This window comes from Sardina pilchardus, chromosome 24 (assembly GCF_963854185.1).
Source record: "Sardina pilchardus chromosome 24, fSarPil1.1, whole genome shotgun sequence".
NCBI classification, from domain to species: Eukaryota; Metazoa; Chordata; class Actinopteri; order Clupeiformes; family Clupeidae; genus Sardina; species Sardina pilchardus.
Genome location: NC_085017.1, coordinates 25680507 through 25696895, shown reverse-complemented (window position 1 = coordinate 25696895; position 16389 = coordinate 25680507). Strand labels below are relative to the sequence as shown.

Here is a 16389-nt window from a genome sequence, read left to right as displayed (position 1 = left end):
GAATGCCCATAGATACAGAAACGTACCAGGCTACCCAGAGTGATAGAAGCTCTGACTTTACCGAATGCCTGCATTTACCAAGAGTCCTACTTGTTTGAACCAATCGCATAGCAGTGTTTTGTCACATGATCAAACAACATGGCTTCCTGAGTTCATTGTCGACTGGAACTGAAATTGGATTTTTAAAAAATATATAGTTCTGGTCTACGCAATTACAAGGTAAAATGTAGCTTTTAATCTTATACGTGCTGTTCGTATTGGCATACACGGTTTCTTGTTGATCAGATTCATTAAAGCCTTTGTAATCAAATGAGTGTCACACTCCCATCTGCTAACGTGAAAGTCACGTTACACTAGCATTGACTTTAGCTTACTTTGTACGTAAACCAACAGGTTTTATGAAAAATTTGAACAACAGTTTTGCTCAGTTATTACTCAGAAATGTTCCTGTATCCTCCTGGCTACTGATTATACGCTTGGTTGAATCTTTTGTGTTCTGGTTGTAGATGAAGTTGCGCGTTCAACTGCAGTGTAAAAACCTTCATGAATACTTGAAAGAACTGAGTCCAGATGTGCTGGACCGACTGTACAACCATCCTGCGACCTGCCTGGCTGTCTACAGGTAGAGTTGCATGCAAGCAGAGCAGAACAAGGACGTACATGACATCAGGACTATCTGAATAGTGTGTTGCTCATTAGCTTAGTTGCCTGAAGCTGATGGCGTAGGCTTATCGGTGGAGATGCAGTTGAAGTTGGCTCTGAAGTGCCTCCTTCTAGTGCGTAGAAGTCTGACATAAGCCATACACAGTACTGATACACTTATTACATTACATTACATTTAGCTGACCCTTTTTAACCCAAAGCGACTTTTAACAAGGGAAACAATCAAGGTAGAGTGTGATAAGGGTAGCAGTGAGTGCCACTTCCATACAGTCAAGTGTCAGTTCTAGTCAGGTGGTAAAGTGCTACAATTAGCAAGTCTAGTTGTAGGTGCTGCTGAGAGTACTTATTATGCAGAATCTATCCTCTTACACTGTTATTACTGTCATTGATGAATAGGTTTCAACCCATACTGACACATGTTACAGTGGAGCAGTGCAGTAACTTTAAATGCAGTGGCTGTTTATTGTGTACAGGGAGCTGCCTGCTCTGGCGAAAAACTATGTGATGCGCATGCTCTTCTTGGATCAGCCCCTACCTCAGGCTGCTGTTGCATTGTGGGTCAAGAAAGATAGTCAGAAGTAAGTATTGTCTGTGGATATCTTTTGTGTGATCTGAAGACCAACTCAAGTGTCCATGAGACTGTCTTCATGTGTGTCCACATTTGTTATTTTAAATGTCCTGATGCGTGACACTATTGTGTTTTTCTCTGTGATCTTGACCAATATATGTGGAGATCAATGAGCTCAGTAATATACTCTCTACATTGTCATAGACATTAACCGCTTTCAGACATAGGTGTAAGTCTGCATGTTCTGCGATATTGAGCGGTTGGGTTGAATATCTGAACAACATAGCCAGACATTTGGAACTCCAAATGTAGCCCTCTTTTAAACCACTCCCCTCCTAGTGTTTTGGATTGACATTTTGTAAATCAGCCCATGTCAGAACAAAGCAAAGTACATGCAGAGATTCTGTTCATGTGTGTGTTCAACCACGTTTAACCTGTTCAACTACGCAGAGATTCTGTTCACATGCATCGATGTCTTCTCACACAAAATGTCCGCATGTATGCATCATATCTGAATCTCCCGAAGGGTCGGACATCTGTTTTGACAAAGATCCACTTATAGTGTGGAGAACAGGTCTGAAAGCAGCTAGAGTAACAATGTGTGCTGTTCTTTGTTCTGTGTTTGTGTGTCGTCAGGGATCATGATGAATGTGTCTCTGTGTTGTCGGGGCTACGTCTCTGGCACACTCAGCACCTTCAGGGTGGCCTTCAAGGCAACGTGCTGAACCCAGTTTTTAAGGACAACCTGCGCATTGCTCTCCTGGGAGGGTGAGTAGCATTGACACACACACACACACACACACACACACACACACACACACACACACACACACACACACACACACGGAATACACTCTCTGTATGTCATATGTGACCTCTTGAACAAAGATGCTCAGTGACTCATTTGTGAGATGTGTGAGTCACTGGACTATGATCCATGGTGGTTTGAACTTGGAGGTAATTGTGGTTTGAATGTTCCTCAGTTGGGATGGAATGTAGGGTGTGGCTCGGTGATAACCAGCACAAAGTTTTATTTAATGTCTAGTACATTAGATGCGCTACATTTCAAATGAGTGGTTATGGGTTGGGTTGTTGCAAACTTCTTGAGACCAACATACCACAAAAAAAGTGCTATCTTGGGCGCAACTGTCATCGAGTTATTTCCCAGGCTTTTGTGGCGTGCGTGTGTGTGGAGAGGCTCCATTCCCACCAAGTTCCATGCACCTCAGTGTTTTAGTGTCCTGGGAATTGTCAACAAAAATTGATGGGGGGGGGAACTTTGACAACATTGTAATAGACATGAACTGCTTTCAGACATAGGTGTAAGACTGCATGTTCTGCATGTCTGTCCAGCGCTTGTACCAGTGGTAGTTCCAACAATAGATGACAAACAATATTACTGACCACAGAAATTGTATGTGACAATTTAATAACTTGAGTTTGAACCTGAGCAAATGTGCATTTAAAGTCACTCTCCATCATGGACAAAATAATCAGGGCACACCTACCAGACAACTACTGTAACTTGGTTCATGATTTTTTATTTAAAATAAATAATGACAAAAACACATTGCATAGATAAGAATACATTATCTCAGTATAGATAATAAATACATAAATAAATGACATAATTTAAAATAAATAAATGGTAGAAAATCAATCCGAAACTCAAAAGAACATTCATTATCAGGTGAAAATCAGCTCTTCAGTGTGCCTTTTTTTTTAAAATAAATGTAAGAATTTTCACTGTAAGGATCCCGCATACTTCATGTTTCGGCTCCATATCCTCTCACAGTAAACATACACATGCTGCACTGATACAGTGAATTGAGATGTGAAATAAACAAAATTGTAGATGATATACATATGGTGCCATAATGTACAGTACATATGATATACGTAGATGGACCACGATTGGGATGGTAGAAGACACACGTTCACCCTCGTGCACACACATGTACCTCAGACAGCAAACACTCCAAAGTAGGTATTCCCACTGTCACTCTTCACGTGGGGTAGCTCCTGGTCCGGCCCTGTGAAGGTGCTCAAGCGATCGCCCTCTTGCAGGCTGAAAGCAGCTCCCAGGTTAATGGCGTCGTACCAGAGCTCTCCACTGTCCTCCTGCGCCCGTACGCGCTCGCAGCTTGAGCGCAGAGTGTTCAGCAGCCACCTCTCCGTCCCGTGAGCCGGCGACTTGCACTTGACCTTGTGGCTCAGGTAGACCGTCTCGGCCAGACTCTGCGACTGGGTGTGGCATTTGATGTTGAAGGACACCTGGCTATAGACGAAGTACAGGCCATTCGCGGGAACGACAATCTCGTTGTCGACCACTTTCAACCCACCCCTGTGAAAAGCCGAGCCACTGCCATTTCTCCATTCCACAGTACTCAGAGAGTGACTGTACTCTCCTATAAGAGGAAAAAAAAGTGGGTGTAAGAATTGGGGGGTTTTGTCTTTCTTCACTTAACAACATCCCAGCAGCACCTGCTGGACCGTAAACCATCTAGCTAAGGCTAGTCATATTGAATTTGTAGTAGTGAGCAAGAATGGTGGTTTTGATACTTAACACTGTCAGAATTAATACTATCAGAATTTTATTTGACTCCAGAAGTGTTGCCTGGATGCATTGAAAAGTAATCAAACACGCCACCCATACACATGTCTCAAGCACTCACCTTCCAGATGGATGGCCATTTTTTTGTGCCCTGAGTGTCCCATGTGTGATACTTGTCTCAAAGTGTGTTTCAGAGCTGTCAAGGAGATATAGGGAGACTTTTTAGGGACAGGAACTGGGAGTCAATGAAAATCACCATGGCAGCCTACAAATTAGGTCAGAAGACCATCAATGAGAAACAACACTCACCTTTGCTTCCGTCAGTAATGTCCCATTTCTGATTTGATAACAAAGAAACGACAAAGAAAGATATTCATTTTTAAAACTCCACGTATTTTACTGGGAAACCTAGTTATATAAAAGAAAAACCTATATCATCATATTGTATAATATTCTACTATACAAGAAAAGTTTCCTCATACAATACATTATTTCATTACACTGAATAAAAAAGAGAGACCAAAGCATCATGTATGACAGTTTATCCTAAAATGTTTTGCCCTCTCGAAAACACTTAAGCAAAAGTAAAAACTAGAATATATATATTGTATTGTCATTATCTATTCTACATCATTGTGCTCTCAGGCATGGGTGTTTGTATGTTGAGAGGCTCACCTGGTTGTGGATTGTGAAGAAGATGGCAGAAGCAGCACACAGTCCTATGGCCAGTAGAGCCATACCAATCTTCCAGCTCTTTGAGGGCCGTGAGGCGCCCGTCATCTTTGTCTGCTCCTCCACGGCTCCAGCTCCCTGCAGCCCAACCTCCACAACAGTGCTCTTCATGTCTTGGGCCATTCTTTCTGTACTGTAGTTCCTTGGCTGGAGCTTGTCTGTTGGTGGTTTGATGGTCAGAGTAGTTCTGCCTGAGGTATATATACGTGTGTTTCTATCCAGAGGTTTTAGGCAAGGGAAACTCCAGTGATGTCACCGTAGAGTGAGTGTGTGTATGTGTGGGAGTGTTAGGTGTTGCAAAGAATGAACTAGTCTACCATGGATACCTGATGGACAAGAAATGTTGCCGGTAAATGACCGCTTGGTAAGTAGTTAAAAAACAAAGCATAAAAAAAAAGAAAAAAGAAAAAAAACAGAACCCCCCGGCTTGTCCAATCACACAACAACTGTCTGACATGCATCTACTTTAGTGGCCAGCCTTGAAGATGAAGCTTTTGAAGATGTTCTTTCTGTCATGATTGAACAATCAATCAAACATGTTTTCCCTATTATTTCTCATCTTATACCAACATGGACAACTTTGTCATATCTTTTGTAATTGGCAAACCTCTCCTGTTTTTTTTTAGTTGTTTAAACTTTCATAGAGTAAACATGTACTGTATGATTCCTTTCTGGACAAATTTCACAGCTTTCAAGTCTATCGTCTTTTGTGTAAATCGAGTTTGAATGGAGAGAATTAGAAAAGTGCTGTTGTGTCAGTTCTCCTCTACTCTCGTATTGGCTAAACATAAATGTAATGTTGGAACATTGCGCTCTCCAATACACACGCGAAAGGTCGGGTCTGCTTCATCTATTGATGATGAGTTTTGAAATTTAGTTTGAAGAAACATGAATCCATGTCATAAGATGATATCACCTCGACATTGCACACATGATGTGCAAGCAAATGTTTCATATAATTGTTTTTTGCGGCGATGAGTTCAGATTCGGGGTAGGGGTTACCGTGGTAATGTGGTTACCAAGATATCACAGTGACTAAAGCAACAAACAGATGAGATGAACTTAGATAGTGGTTAGGGTTGGGCAAAGGGATATTCCCCATGTATAGCTCATTGTATTCTACCATAATAGTGTCTTATCTGTCACTGGAATGTTACAGTCCTTTGAATAAAATTAGAATTTGTATCCATTCATTTATTTTTTTAGCATTTGATCAAGCCTTAATTGAGGGTTTTTTTGGCTCTTAAGACTATGTTGGTGTCTTACTTCATGATATTTTTTGATGATGTAGGCTATCATGATATAGTTTGGCGTTTACAGTCAAACTTTGCTTAATTTGACTTATTTTCACATTGGTTTTACCCCTGATGTCATGTATTGGTCAAAGAAAGAAAAAAAAATAAGATTAATGGAAGCACAATTATAAGTTATCTGTCTGGACATTTTATTATTGTAGTTGTTGAAAAAGAACTTGGCGAGACTTGACTTACAGGAAGAGAAGATAATTATGCGGAAAAGGAAGAAGGTATTATCTACCTGCTATTTAAAGAATGGCAGCGTATACCTCATCCTAACCTAATCCGTGAGTCAGCAGTCGCATCTTTCGCAACTGGGATGGCAGGTGGTGGTAGCATGTATTACGTAGACATGGTCATAATTCAAGTTCCCCCATTACTTTATTTTTTTAGGATAACAACCGTTGCAACATAGCAACAACAGACCGCTTCTCAAATCTCAACTGAGATTGAGAGAGCATGTGTAGAAAGGTGTCTTACTTGACTTAGGACTTCCAGGGGCGTAACCAGCAGTGAAATTAAACTTAAGTCGGTGCATTAAACTCTTACCGAACCGGTTTGGAGAATTAGAAATGGGTGCCTGTGGCCTCCTTGGCACACTGACCTGCATGTTCGTCTGGGTTCTCCTCTGTGGCTTCATAAACGGCAACAAAACCAATCTGGTCCAGTCTGGACCATTAAAGAATAACAAACTGTTCCGGCCAATCACTGACGAGATGCGTGTTTAGGAGGGTTTCAATTGCAGGGGGAGGGAGTATAGGTACAGGTATAGGTTATTGAAACAAACAAGCAAAAAGTGATCAAGTAGCCTAGGCTGCAGGTTAAAGCATTTCATAACTGCATTGCAAATCTTAAGTGATGTGTGCATAATTAACTTCATGTTGGAGATGTGGCCGTAGCCCTGCTGCATGAGAGAATGACTACTGGTGTCATGAGTGGTTGACTACTGCCGTCATCACACTGAGAAGAAGAATGATCGCTCTTTGACCATGTACTGAAAACCCTGCTGTGCAGTGACCGCTATCTTCTCCTCCTCCTCCTCCTCCTCCTCCTCCTCCTCTGCAGCGGTAAGGCTTGGTCAGACGAGGGGAGTAGCCTGGGCCCTGACCGTCACGCGCGCGATGTGGACAGCCTGGACCGCTACGCCATGGAGCGCTGGGAGGTCATCCTCCACTTCATGGTGGGCTCGCCCAGCGCTGCCGTCAGCCAGGACCTCGCCCAGCTACTCAGCCAGGCTGGACTCATGAAGAGGTACAGTAGGAACAAGTCAAGTCAAGTTTATTTATGTAACACATTTCATACACAGAGGTCATTCAATGTGCCTTACATAAACAAAAACCAAACAGTAATTATAGCAGATAAAAGCATAGATGGGCAAAGAGTAATAATAATAATTATAATAATAATAAAAAAAAGATCATAATAAAAAATAAATCATAAATCAAGGTAAAATCAATAAAAAAATAATTAACAAGAAAACATAAAAGACTTAAGGTGGAATAATTAGAAGACAGATGCAGGTCTGTTCTTAACAGATAGACTTTGCCAGAGTCTCATTTAGCAAACCAGTGATAGTGATCCCTCTCAAACACCCAGGGCTCTTGCCACTATTTGGAGAAAGGAGGACCAGCTAAGGTGGAGCTGGAAAGAGAATGTTTCCTTTTGGTGTGGGTGTAATAGGTGGAGGATGTAGATAACAATGGCTCCATTCCATCTGTCCGTGAGTTAGACTCTTTCCCCAAACAGCAGAATGTGTTTAAACCAAGTAAAGTGTATTCTGTGAAATTGTAATATTGATGAACTGAAGCAGTGTTTGGTAAGGATAGGGTGTCATAGATGTAAAGAGTTGGTTAGAGCTGAGTGATATGCATCAACACAAAAATGGCTCATAATAAGACACTGGTGCCTTTATACAACAGATAAACCATTTTAGAGCCAGAGAAATGCCACAGACAAAGTAAGACATGATTTAAAACAAATTAAGTGGGCAAATAGGCTTACAGTGAAAGCAACTATGCTAATACATCAAATTATCAGCGATATGTCTCTGTTTATTTTGACTAATTCATTTTCTGGAGAACTCTCTTCCATTATGTTTAATGAAGGCAAATGTGGCTTGCACACAAGGCTTACTTCTCCATCTAAGGGTTTATGGGGATTGGGTTGGCGGTTGCATAAACACTGAAATGGGCACTGGTACATTGTCATTAGTTTTATTCAAATTTAAACACGCCCACATAATGAATGCACACCCTTGCAACTGAAAACTGAATTACCCCGTTGCAGACTTGGTAAAAACAATGGCGTGCCTCTGCAGCCATGTTGTGTATTCCACTGTTTCATCATTGAAATGGTACCCTTTGAATGTACTGTACATTATATACTCTAGGTCAGTGTTTTTCAACCACTGTGCCGTGGCACACTAGTGTGCCGTGACACATTGTTAAGTGTGCCGTGGGAAATTATCCAATTTCACCTAATTGGTCTAAAAAAAGAGTGAATAGAAATCATTTTCTGATTCCTATTCTAGACACTTTGACAAGAATGACTTGATATCGTTAATGAGGGCTACAAAGTTTTATCTAATTTCATTTTCAATAAAATTTCATTTATTTAACATTTTCGGCTGGTGGTGTGCCGCAGGATTTTGTCAATCAAAAAAGTGTGCCTTGGCTCAAAAAAGGTTGAAAAACACTGCTCTAGGTAACGCAAGCATCATCCTACATCTCTTCTCGTTGTCTCTTCCCTCTTCCCTCTCTATCCCTCTCATTGGCAGTGAGGTGGGGGACGCTCCCTGTATCACTTCCTCTGGCTTCCAGTTCCTGCTGCTGGACACAGCGTCCCAGCTTTGGTACCTGACCCTGCAATACCTCAACACTGCTCAGGTCAGTCAGCACCTCCACGTTGCAGTTGTAACTTGCATGTGTTTGACTGCGTCTTTCAGCCCTGGGGAACTTGCAGCACCCAGACTTGGAGGCACGCATGATGGCAGGAAGGCTACAACCCATGGGTGCTAGCTTGAAAGCATCAGGAGGGAGGTTTATTCAGCACACAGCAAGATAGATAGATAGATAGATAGATAGATGGATAGATACTTTATTGATCCCCAAGGGGAAATTCAAGGTCCCCGCAACCACCACAGACAACATACACTACAATGTAAACAGGATGATAAAAAACGAATCAACATAACTAAAAAGAACAGTAAAATATGCTAAAGATAAAGATGCACATGAACATATTGAGGTAATGTGATCCAGTATGAGGTGTGTGTCAAGGTGGTAGTGCATGTCAAGGTGGTAGTGCAAATGATGGCAGGAAGGCTACAACCCATGGGTGCTAGCTTAACGCATCAGGAGGGAGGTTTATTTACTGAACCCACTTGTTACACTGAAACTCACTATCAGTATCTCAGTGCTGCAGTCTGAGCCGACAGTTGCATATCACATCATATACAGAACACAATAACTCAGATAGATAGATAGATAGATAGATACTCTATTGATCCCCAAGGGAAAAATGCAGCCTGTAAACATTACAGATATGAAATTGGGGTAATACTGTATGTTTCAGTTTCATCAGTTGGTTGAGTATAGAGTGGGGAAACCGTCTTTTGAAATGGTCTCTTTTCCAATTGAACTTCCTCTATGTGCGGCCGGGTGGTAGTGGTGTGAAAAATGGTCAGTGTCATTTGCTATCGTTCGTGCCAGGCCTGTGAGGGTTCTGTCATTCATATCTGACAGGCTGAAAGTGGGAAGGCTGATGATTTTGGAAGCACTACGTCTGATTGTAATAAGTTCGTTTTTGTAGGTGATGGTTAACATTGTGAAAAAAACTGGGGGGGGGGGGGGGGGGGGGGGTTGAATAGCAGGGTGGGTTGAATTCTGCCTTTTTAGCAACAGCAGGAGGTGGGGGGCAAAAGACATAATTTGGCATGGTTATTAATACTTATGGGATTAGCTGGAATTGAAGAGACTCTTGGGCTCTGCCAAGCACACACACACACACACACACACACACACACACACACACACACACTCACTCACTCATCCACACAGAGTAGGTTTCTCTTGTACATATTCATATTACAGAAGGATAGTGTGTAATGTTGGACTAGCAGTTAGAGTTCTTTCTATTGAGTTTGTTACTTTGCAAATTACTGAAGACTTTCAGTCCTAATCAACTAAGATCGAGCCCTACTGGTTCATAACCCTCCTAAGTCAGAAGTGCATCGGTAACAGGCAGGCTACACCGGACACATAACTGTATGTTCTATGCTGCAACAATTAGCTTGCACTGTAATCAGTGGAACTACACCAGATGTGACAGCGATGCACACATTCGGAAAAAATTAGACTAGTCTTCTAAAATATTTTTTTTGCTCTGTTAACGGAGCGCTTCACTTGTGCTCCTGGTGTAGCCTGGCTGTTACTAGGTGGCTTGTAGTGCTCTGCATGGTAGCTGTACTCAAGTCAATACCAGCGTACCAGTGTCCATTCTGGTAGTCAGTAACATTCGCTTGACGTACAATGCAATAAAAGACGGTTATGGTGTTCATCTAATTGGTCTCCTTCATGTTCAGACTAGAGGCATGGACCTGGTGGAGATTCTGTCCTTCCTGTTCCAGCTGAGTTTCTCCACTCTTGGACGGGTGAGTGCTCTTCTTCTTGGTCCCTGTGAGATGCTGACTTCCAGTAACATGATGAACGCGTTTTAAAGACGCAGTCAGGGATTTTACACAATTTCAAGCCCATAACATTTTATTTGTCACATTCAACAATCATCTCCTCACGACCGCTAGCTACCCATTCCGTGAATATAGTACACTGTAAAAAAAAATATGGCCTGTCTCTCTAGGCAGCTGAGGCTCCGAGTGAAAAATGAGTGAAATTTCTCTTGGAGTACTGAAGGTAATGGTGACGTACCTCTATGCAGTGTTTCGTTTGGTCCTTGGTTAAAAGCGTCCACTGATAAATTTAAACATAAACATAACCACAAATCCTGAAATTCCTGACCGCGCCTTTAAGTCATTCATCATTACCGTAATGAAGTAATGGACATGTGTTCTAGTAGTGAGTAATTTCAAGTTATGATGAAAGCTGTAGCTTACTGGTTAGGGCAGGGGTGTCAAACAACAAACGACTGGATTCATTGGAATGAGATATCGTGGGGTGTCGTCATTGTCATGGGTCATTATGATTTTTTCTGAATGGGTATCAGAATGTTGTTTGATGAAACAACATAGCATATGAGCAATCAAGTAAAAATAATGTACTGCTATCAAATACTGATATTTCTTCCTTGAAATGCCCTTCTTCCATGTTAATTTTTTTCCGCTTCCACCATCCTGAGAATGGTTTGTAGTGCGAGGTTTAATCAATTTATCATATCATAGAGCTATTGCTTATTACACACTGTTGAAAACAACTGGATGTGAATATCTTTTTTTCTAATTTTCTCTTCCTACCCAAAACATCTGGGCCCCTAGCAGCTCCCATCTGTTTCCTCGGCTCCGTGTCGTTCAATCTGGACGTTCATATTTTGGCAGGAGAGAGCCTGCCAGTCCTAACTGTGGCGTGTTTCTCGTTCGTTGATGCAGGATTATTCGGTGGAAGGAATGAGCGAGTCTCTGCTCACCTTTCTGCAACACCTGCGCGAGTTTGGCCTGGTCTTCCAGAGGAAGGTGAGGGGGGTGCTGTGTTTTTTATCAGTAGATACAGTAGATAGATAGATAGATAGATACTTTATTGATCTCCAAGGGGAAATTCAAGAGATAGATATGTGTATGTAATACAGTATGTGTATGTAACTGTATTGTAATTCCATTTGACAAGCCAGCAGAGAATAGCATGCAGCTGAAAAAAGCCACTCTCAGTACACAATCTTTAGTAGAAGAAGTGAAGTAATTCGGTCACCTGCTGATCTGGCTGCAGGTAGATGGTGTGTGTGTGTGTGTGTGTGTGTGTGTGTGTGTGTGTGTGTGTGTGTGTTGTGTGTGTGGAGATTACAATTTGTCCATATATATTTTACTCATCTGTAGAGGAAGTCCAGGAGGTACTACCCGACGCGTTTGGCCATCACCCTGTCTGCTGGCATTAGCAGCACCAACTCTTCCCCCACGTCTACGTCAGGCATGGGGCCTACGCCAGGCACTGGAGAGGCTGGCTTCATCGTTGTAGAAACCAACTACCGCATCTATGCTTATACAAGTAAGTACACGAGTAAACTGACACAGTATATCTAGCGTCTACAGAAAACCTCTTCTTAAAATCTCTCTCCTTCATCTGTTATTGACGAAAGCCAACTAACGAGATCCATAAAATTGAAAGACCATAATCTATTCACATAAGAAATAATTCAGGCATTTTTATTACATTTCCAAATATTTGTAGTGACAGGAAGTTCATCTTTTTTAATAAAGATATTGCATTGGAGTTCATTGGTCAGTATGTGTATGTAATTGTATTGTAATTCCATTTTGACAAGCCAGCAGATAAGAGCATGTCTAGTATAATGGAAAGACAAAAAAGTCCAGGGTGCTCAGGAAGTCCAGTTGGATATACGAAGGCGCTCTTTGGGGTCGGTGATGAAATTGAAGATAGAAAAAAGGAAATCCAAGGCTTTCTTCTTCAAAAATATATTAAAAAGCCTTTATTTAACTAGCTATTTCATGGTAGAAAGTTAAAAACATAGGGAGTAGCATCCCATGCGTAGCAGAATAGGCAGCCTTCTTTGTCTAATATAATGTTTTTTAATAAAGATATTGCATTGGAATTCAAGAGTGACATTACAGCAGCATGATTATTGAATTGAAATCTCTATCACTGACTACGTTTCCATGCGCACCATATTCTGTTTTTTTTTTCTCCTTGGAATAATATCTTATTCTGAATATTGCAATAATCAGAACATGGTCCTTATTTGGAATACGGTGTGCATGAAAACGTAGTCTCTGATGCATAGAGGAATCCTGTTTAAATTCCAGTTAAGTTCTACTTACGTCATGTGGACTGACCTCAATGAAAATGGTAGTATTTTGCACTGGATTTCCTTTGTTGCAACACCTAGTAGCATCTGTGAGACTGAGACTGAGACAGGCTAATGAGTCACAGAATGCTAAACACAAAATTCTGTGAAATGTTCAATTATGATTCACGAATGATTATGCAGCAGTCCACATGATGTCCAGTATCTAAAAGTACTGGATTCAGGGTATTAGTTTTCATTCTTAAGGCAGCTTTCATGGGAAAATGAAAAGGTATCACAAAGTCATGTTTACACTTACACTCACACCTGCATGTGGGTTAATGACGCACTATAGTGCCACCTCTTCACTGTTTGCACCTTGCGCAAGCTTCTCTATGGAGAGCTTGTAAACTTCACACTTTGTAATGCGTAATTCAAATCTGACTCCATCTTTCCACAGCAGGGGTTCTCAACCAGTGTTCCGTGGCCCACTTGTAGTCTGTGAGGACATAGCTGGTGGTCCCTGACCCTGACAACGGGTTCAGTCATGTAGTTTCAATCTGGAAATCAGTATTTTTATTCAGTGGTGATCCAGGGGTTGCCTAAGTAGTCTGAATGTTGGTCACTGGTTCACAATCAGTTGAAAACCCCTATAGCACCACAGTTTCTCAGCATATAGGGCATTTGGCTGATATCACACTCTCTGCTGTGTCTGCCGCTCCTCTACCTTGGAGCAGTCTCCAGCTTTTACATTTTTTAAATGATTTAAATTATTCTGCATACAAACTGAGGTTAAAAACATACTCTCAGCCAACACCCACGCTCACATAACCCCCCCTCCGTGTTCCCTCAAGTCTCTAACTGCCTCTCCCCCCACCCCACCCCCTCTCTCCCCCCACCCCACCACCTCTCTCCCCCTAGACTCTGAGCTGCAGATTGCGCTGGTGGCTCTGTTCAGTGAGATGCTCTATAGGTTTCCTGATGTGGTGGTGGCGCAGGTCACCAGGGAGTCGGTGCAGCAAGCCATCGCCAACGGCATCACGGCACAGCAGGTACCATCTGCCAGGGAGGACGGAACTGTTTGAGACGGAATGGGCATGGGACAGTGACAATAGGGGGGTTGGTTTATACACTAGGCAGTTTTATGACAAAAAGCAGGATTCATTCTCATCATTAAAAAAAAAAAAAAAATCATAATTTTAACTGTAACTATGTGTATTTGTCCGAAATGTCTCAATATGAAATGTCACTATAGGCTTTAGGAATAATATTTTGGTATAATATCAAATGACTAAATAAAATGTCATCATAATTGTTAAAACTGTAAGTTAGTGCACCCCAGTAGCCATCAGCAGATAGACTCCTGATGACTGAGTGAGTGATTGATGTGTGTTTCCTCAGATCATCCACTTTATGCGGACCAGAGCACACCCAGTCATGGCCAAACAGGTACTGTGTCTGCGTTGAATCAAAACACCTACTATTAAAGATGGAGGAACATGAACAGTTCAAAAGCAAAATCTTCTGAATCCGTCTGACCACTTTTATTTTAAATGAGACTTTTTTTTAGCAGACTCCTATAGGATTTTTGCCTATAAGAAGAGTGGTATTTAGAAGGTTTTGAAGCAAAATTATTTGATTAACATATGCCACTGGAGAGTGTTCACTCACCATCATTATCTCATTTTTGACAGTTGGCGTTTAGAGGCTTTCGCATCTCTGAACTCATATATAACTTAACATACAACATAGCTTTTCTTACTAACTTCTAACCAGTTCAAACCATAATGCCCCATCCCTTTTATGTGTGGTACACATGGTAAATAATTGGCATGCAGGAATATCAATCTCTCTGGAAGTGCCCTGATTTTTTTTAGGCGGTAGTTACGTCATGCCTAATTAGAACGGCCAATCTCAGTCTTGGTTGCCTCATGTTCTTTTGAAAACTTGCATATTAAAGTACCCTGTCAGACCATTTTTCATATCTGTTACTTGATTCTGATATGCAATCACTTGTACAAATGTTTTTGCAATTGTGATTCAGTTACTTCAAAGCCGATCTCTGTTTTCATGTGGTCTTTTCATCATTTTGTGTTTTTATCTTTTACTTTTTTTTCTCAGACTCCAGTTCTCCCCTCGACCATTACTGATCAAATCAGGCTGTGGGAACTTGAAAAGGACCGACTGCAGTTTTCAGAAGGTGTGTGTGTGTGTGTGTGTGTGTGTGTGTGTGTGTGTGTGGTTGTATGTTTATAGGTGTCTCTAGAAAAAAAAAAGTAGTTAATTCAATTGTCTTGATAAGACTGCTCAGGTTGTCAAAGCAGTCTCCCATTCCATCATGTAAAGGTCACCTGTATGGGAATTAATTCACTGGCATTTGAAGTGAGCATGTGATGGAGCCATTTAGCCTCCGCTTTGTGCCGCCATGCATGTGCTGCAACTTCAGCCTCAGGGGTGTGAGCAATATCTTTAGGGTTGGTATAATCAGAAACTGGGATAATGAAAAAATAAATGGATTTTGTTGGCAATGGCCAAGTCGACCTTTAAAGATGATGGCCTTTGGCTTGACCCCTCTATGTTTCTCTCTCTTTGTGTTCTTCTCATCATGTCTCTCACACATCTCCTCTCTTTGTTCACTCATAGGAGTGCTGTATAATCAGTTCCTCTCCCAAGCGGACTTTGAGGTGCTTCGCGACAGAGCTCAGGTGAATGTGTGAACTGTGTGTCTGTTCCATTGGTCCTCTGGGCTACAGACATTATGACAGGGGTCAGACGTTACCTGACCTTTTAAACATTATTCTCAATTATGTCATTATGTTGTTAACTGTGGGAGTGTGTATACAAATGATCTGTGTAACCCTCTTGTCCAAACACTCACATTGAGTGTTCTTGGCAATTGGGCAAAAGACACAGTTCAGAGAGTCGATATGTTTCTGAACAACCACACGTGTCTCTTTTCTCTCTCTCTCTCTCCCCTGCAGGGCTTGGGGGTATTGGTATGGCAGAACCCTGCTCACAGGGTCATGGTGGTGACAACCCATGGGCACAGCGAGGTGAAGAGATTCTGGAAGAGACAGAAGAGTCATACTTAATGGACATGGCACATCTTGATCACCCACATTTACCCAGAATGAGTCAAGGACATGCATATGGATGGAAAACTTGCTGAGCTGGAGGTGGACGGGTAGGAGTGTGACACAAAGAGATGCTCCAGGCTCATCTTCTCAGAAGAAGTGGGTAGAGGCCATGCCATATGACAAGCCAGTTATTGGGAGGACACACACCTGCTTTTAGCCAACACTGGAAATGAACTTAAAACTGGGCTTGTCAGCTAGATTGTGATTTAAAGAAGAGTGTTATTGCAACATTGAAGGCCCAGAGGGGGGTGATCCCAGAATAATGGACATTATGGAGGAATAGAGAAAATGTGTCGTCAGTATGCTATGTATTTGCTGCAATTGATTTGCATTATAAAGTGAGAGACTTTTTCATGCAACCATATTTTTGTTACAGTTGTAATTTTATTTGTAAAAGTGTCAAATAAATAATTTGGAAACGCATCTATCCTGTTTGTAGATTCCTGTGATTGCATTGTTTTCATTCGTCAGACC

At 41.6% G+C, this 16389-nt stretch overlaps 2 protein-coding genes across 2 annotated transcripts; one reads left to right on the top strand and one right to left on the bottom strand.

Annotated features, from left to right (window-relative positions):
• Window positions 1-100: 100 nt before the first annotated feature.
• On the top strand, window positions 101-16338 carry gtf2h4 (general transcription factor IIH, polypeptide 4). Its single transcript, XM_062529888.1, has 14 exons — window positions 101-219; window positions 507-622; window positions 1137-1241; window positions 1868-1999; window positions 6878-7063; window positions 8589-8697; window positions 10395-10463; window positions 11412-11495; window positions 11853-12021; window positions 13700-13830; window positions 14180-14227; window positions 14900-14978; window positions 15422-15483; window positions 15760-16338. Exons 2-14 carry the CDS (start codon window positions 507-509, stop codon window positions 15868-15870), a joined length of 1401 nt encoding a protein of 466 aa, XP_062385872.1. The 5' UTR covers window positions 101-219; the 3' UTR covers window positions 15871-16338.
• LOC134072617 (tumor necrosis factor-like) lies at window positions 2879-4880 on the bottom strand. The gene is made up of 4 exons (XM_062529396.1): window positions 4461-4880; window positions 4095-4122; window positions 3907-3981; window positions 2879-3639 (listed from the first exon to the last, which is right to left on the bottom strand). Exons 1-4 carry the CDS (start codon window positions 4638-4640, stop codon window positions 3194-3196), a joined length of 729 nt encoding a protein of 242 aa, XP_062385380.1. The 5' UTR covers window positions 4641-4880; the 3' UTR covers window positions 2879-3193.
• Window positions 16339-16389: the final 51 nt, after the last annotated feature.

Coding starts and splice junctions, on each gene's coding strand:
- gtf2h4 (XM_062529888.1), top strand. CDS start 507: ATGAAGTTGCGCGTTCAACTGCAGTGTAAAAACCTTCATGAATACTTG. Junction 13,831..14,179: donor ACGGCATCACGGCACAGCAG/GTACCATCTGCC, acceptor GTGTTTCCTCAG/ATCATCCACTTTATGCGGAC. Junction 15,484..15,759: donor TGCTTCGCGACAGAGCTCAG/GTGAATGTGTGA, acceptor TCTCCCCTGCAG/GGCTTGGGGGTATTGGTATG.
- LOC134072617 (XM_062529396.1), bottom strand. CDS start 4,640: ATGGCCCAAGACATGAAGAGCACTGTTGTGGAGGTTGGGCTGCAGGGA. Junction 4,123..4,460: donor TCTTCACAATCCACAACCAG/GTGAGCCTCTCA, acceptor TTATCAAATCAG/AAATGGGACATTACTGACGG. Junction 3,982..4,094: donor CATTACTGACGGAAGCAAAG/GTGAGTGTTGTT, acceptor TCTCCTTGACAG/CTCTGAAACACACTTTGAGA.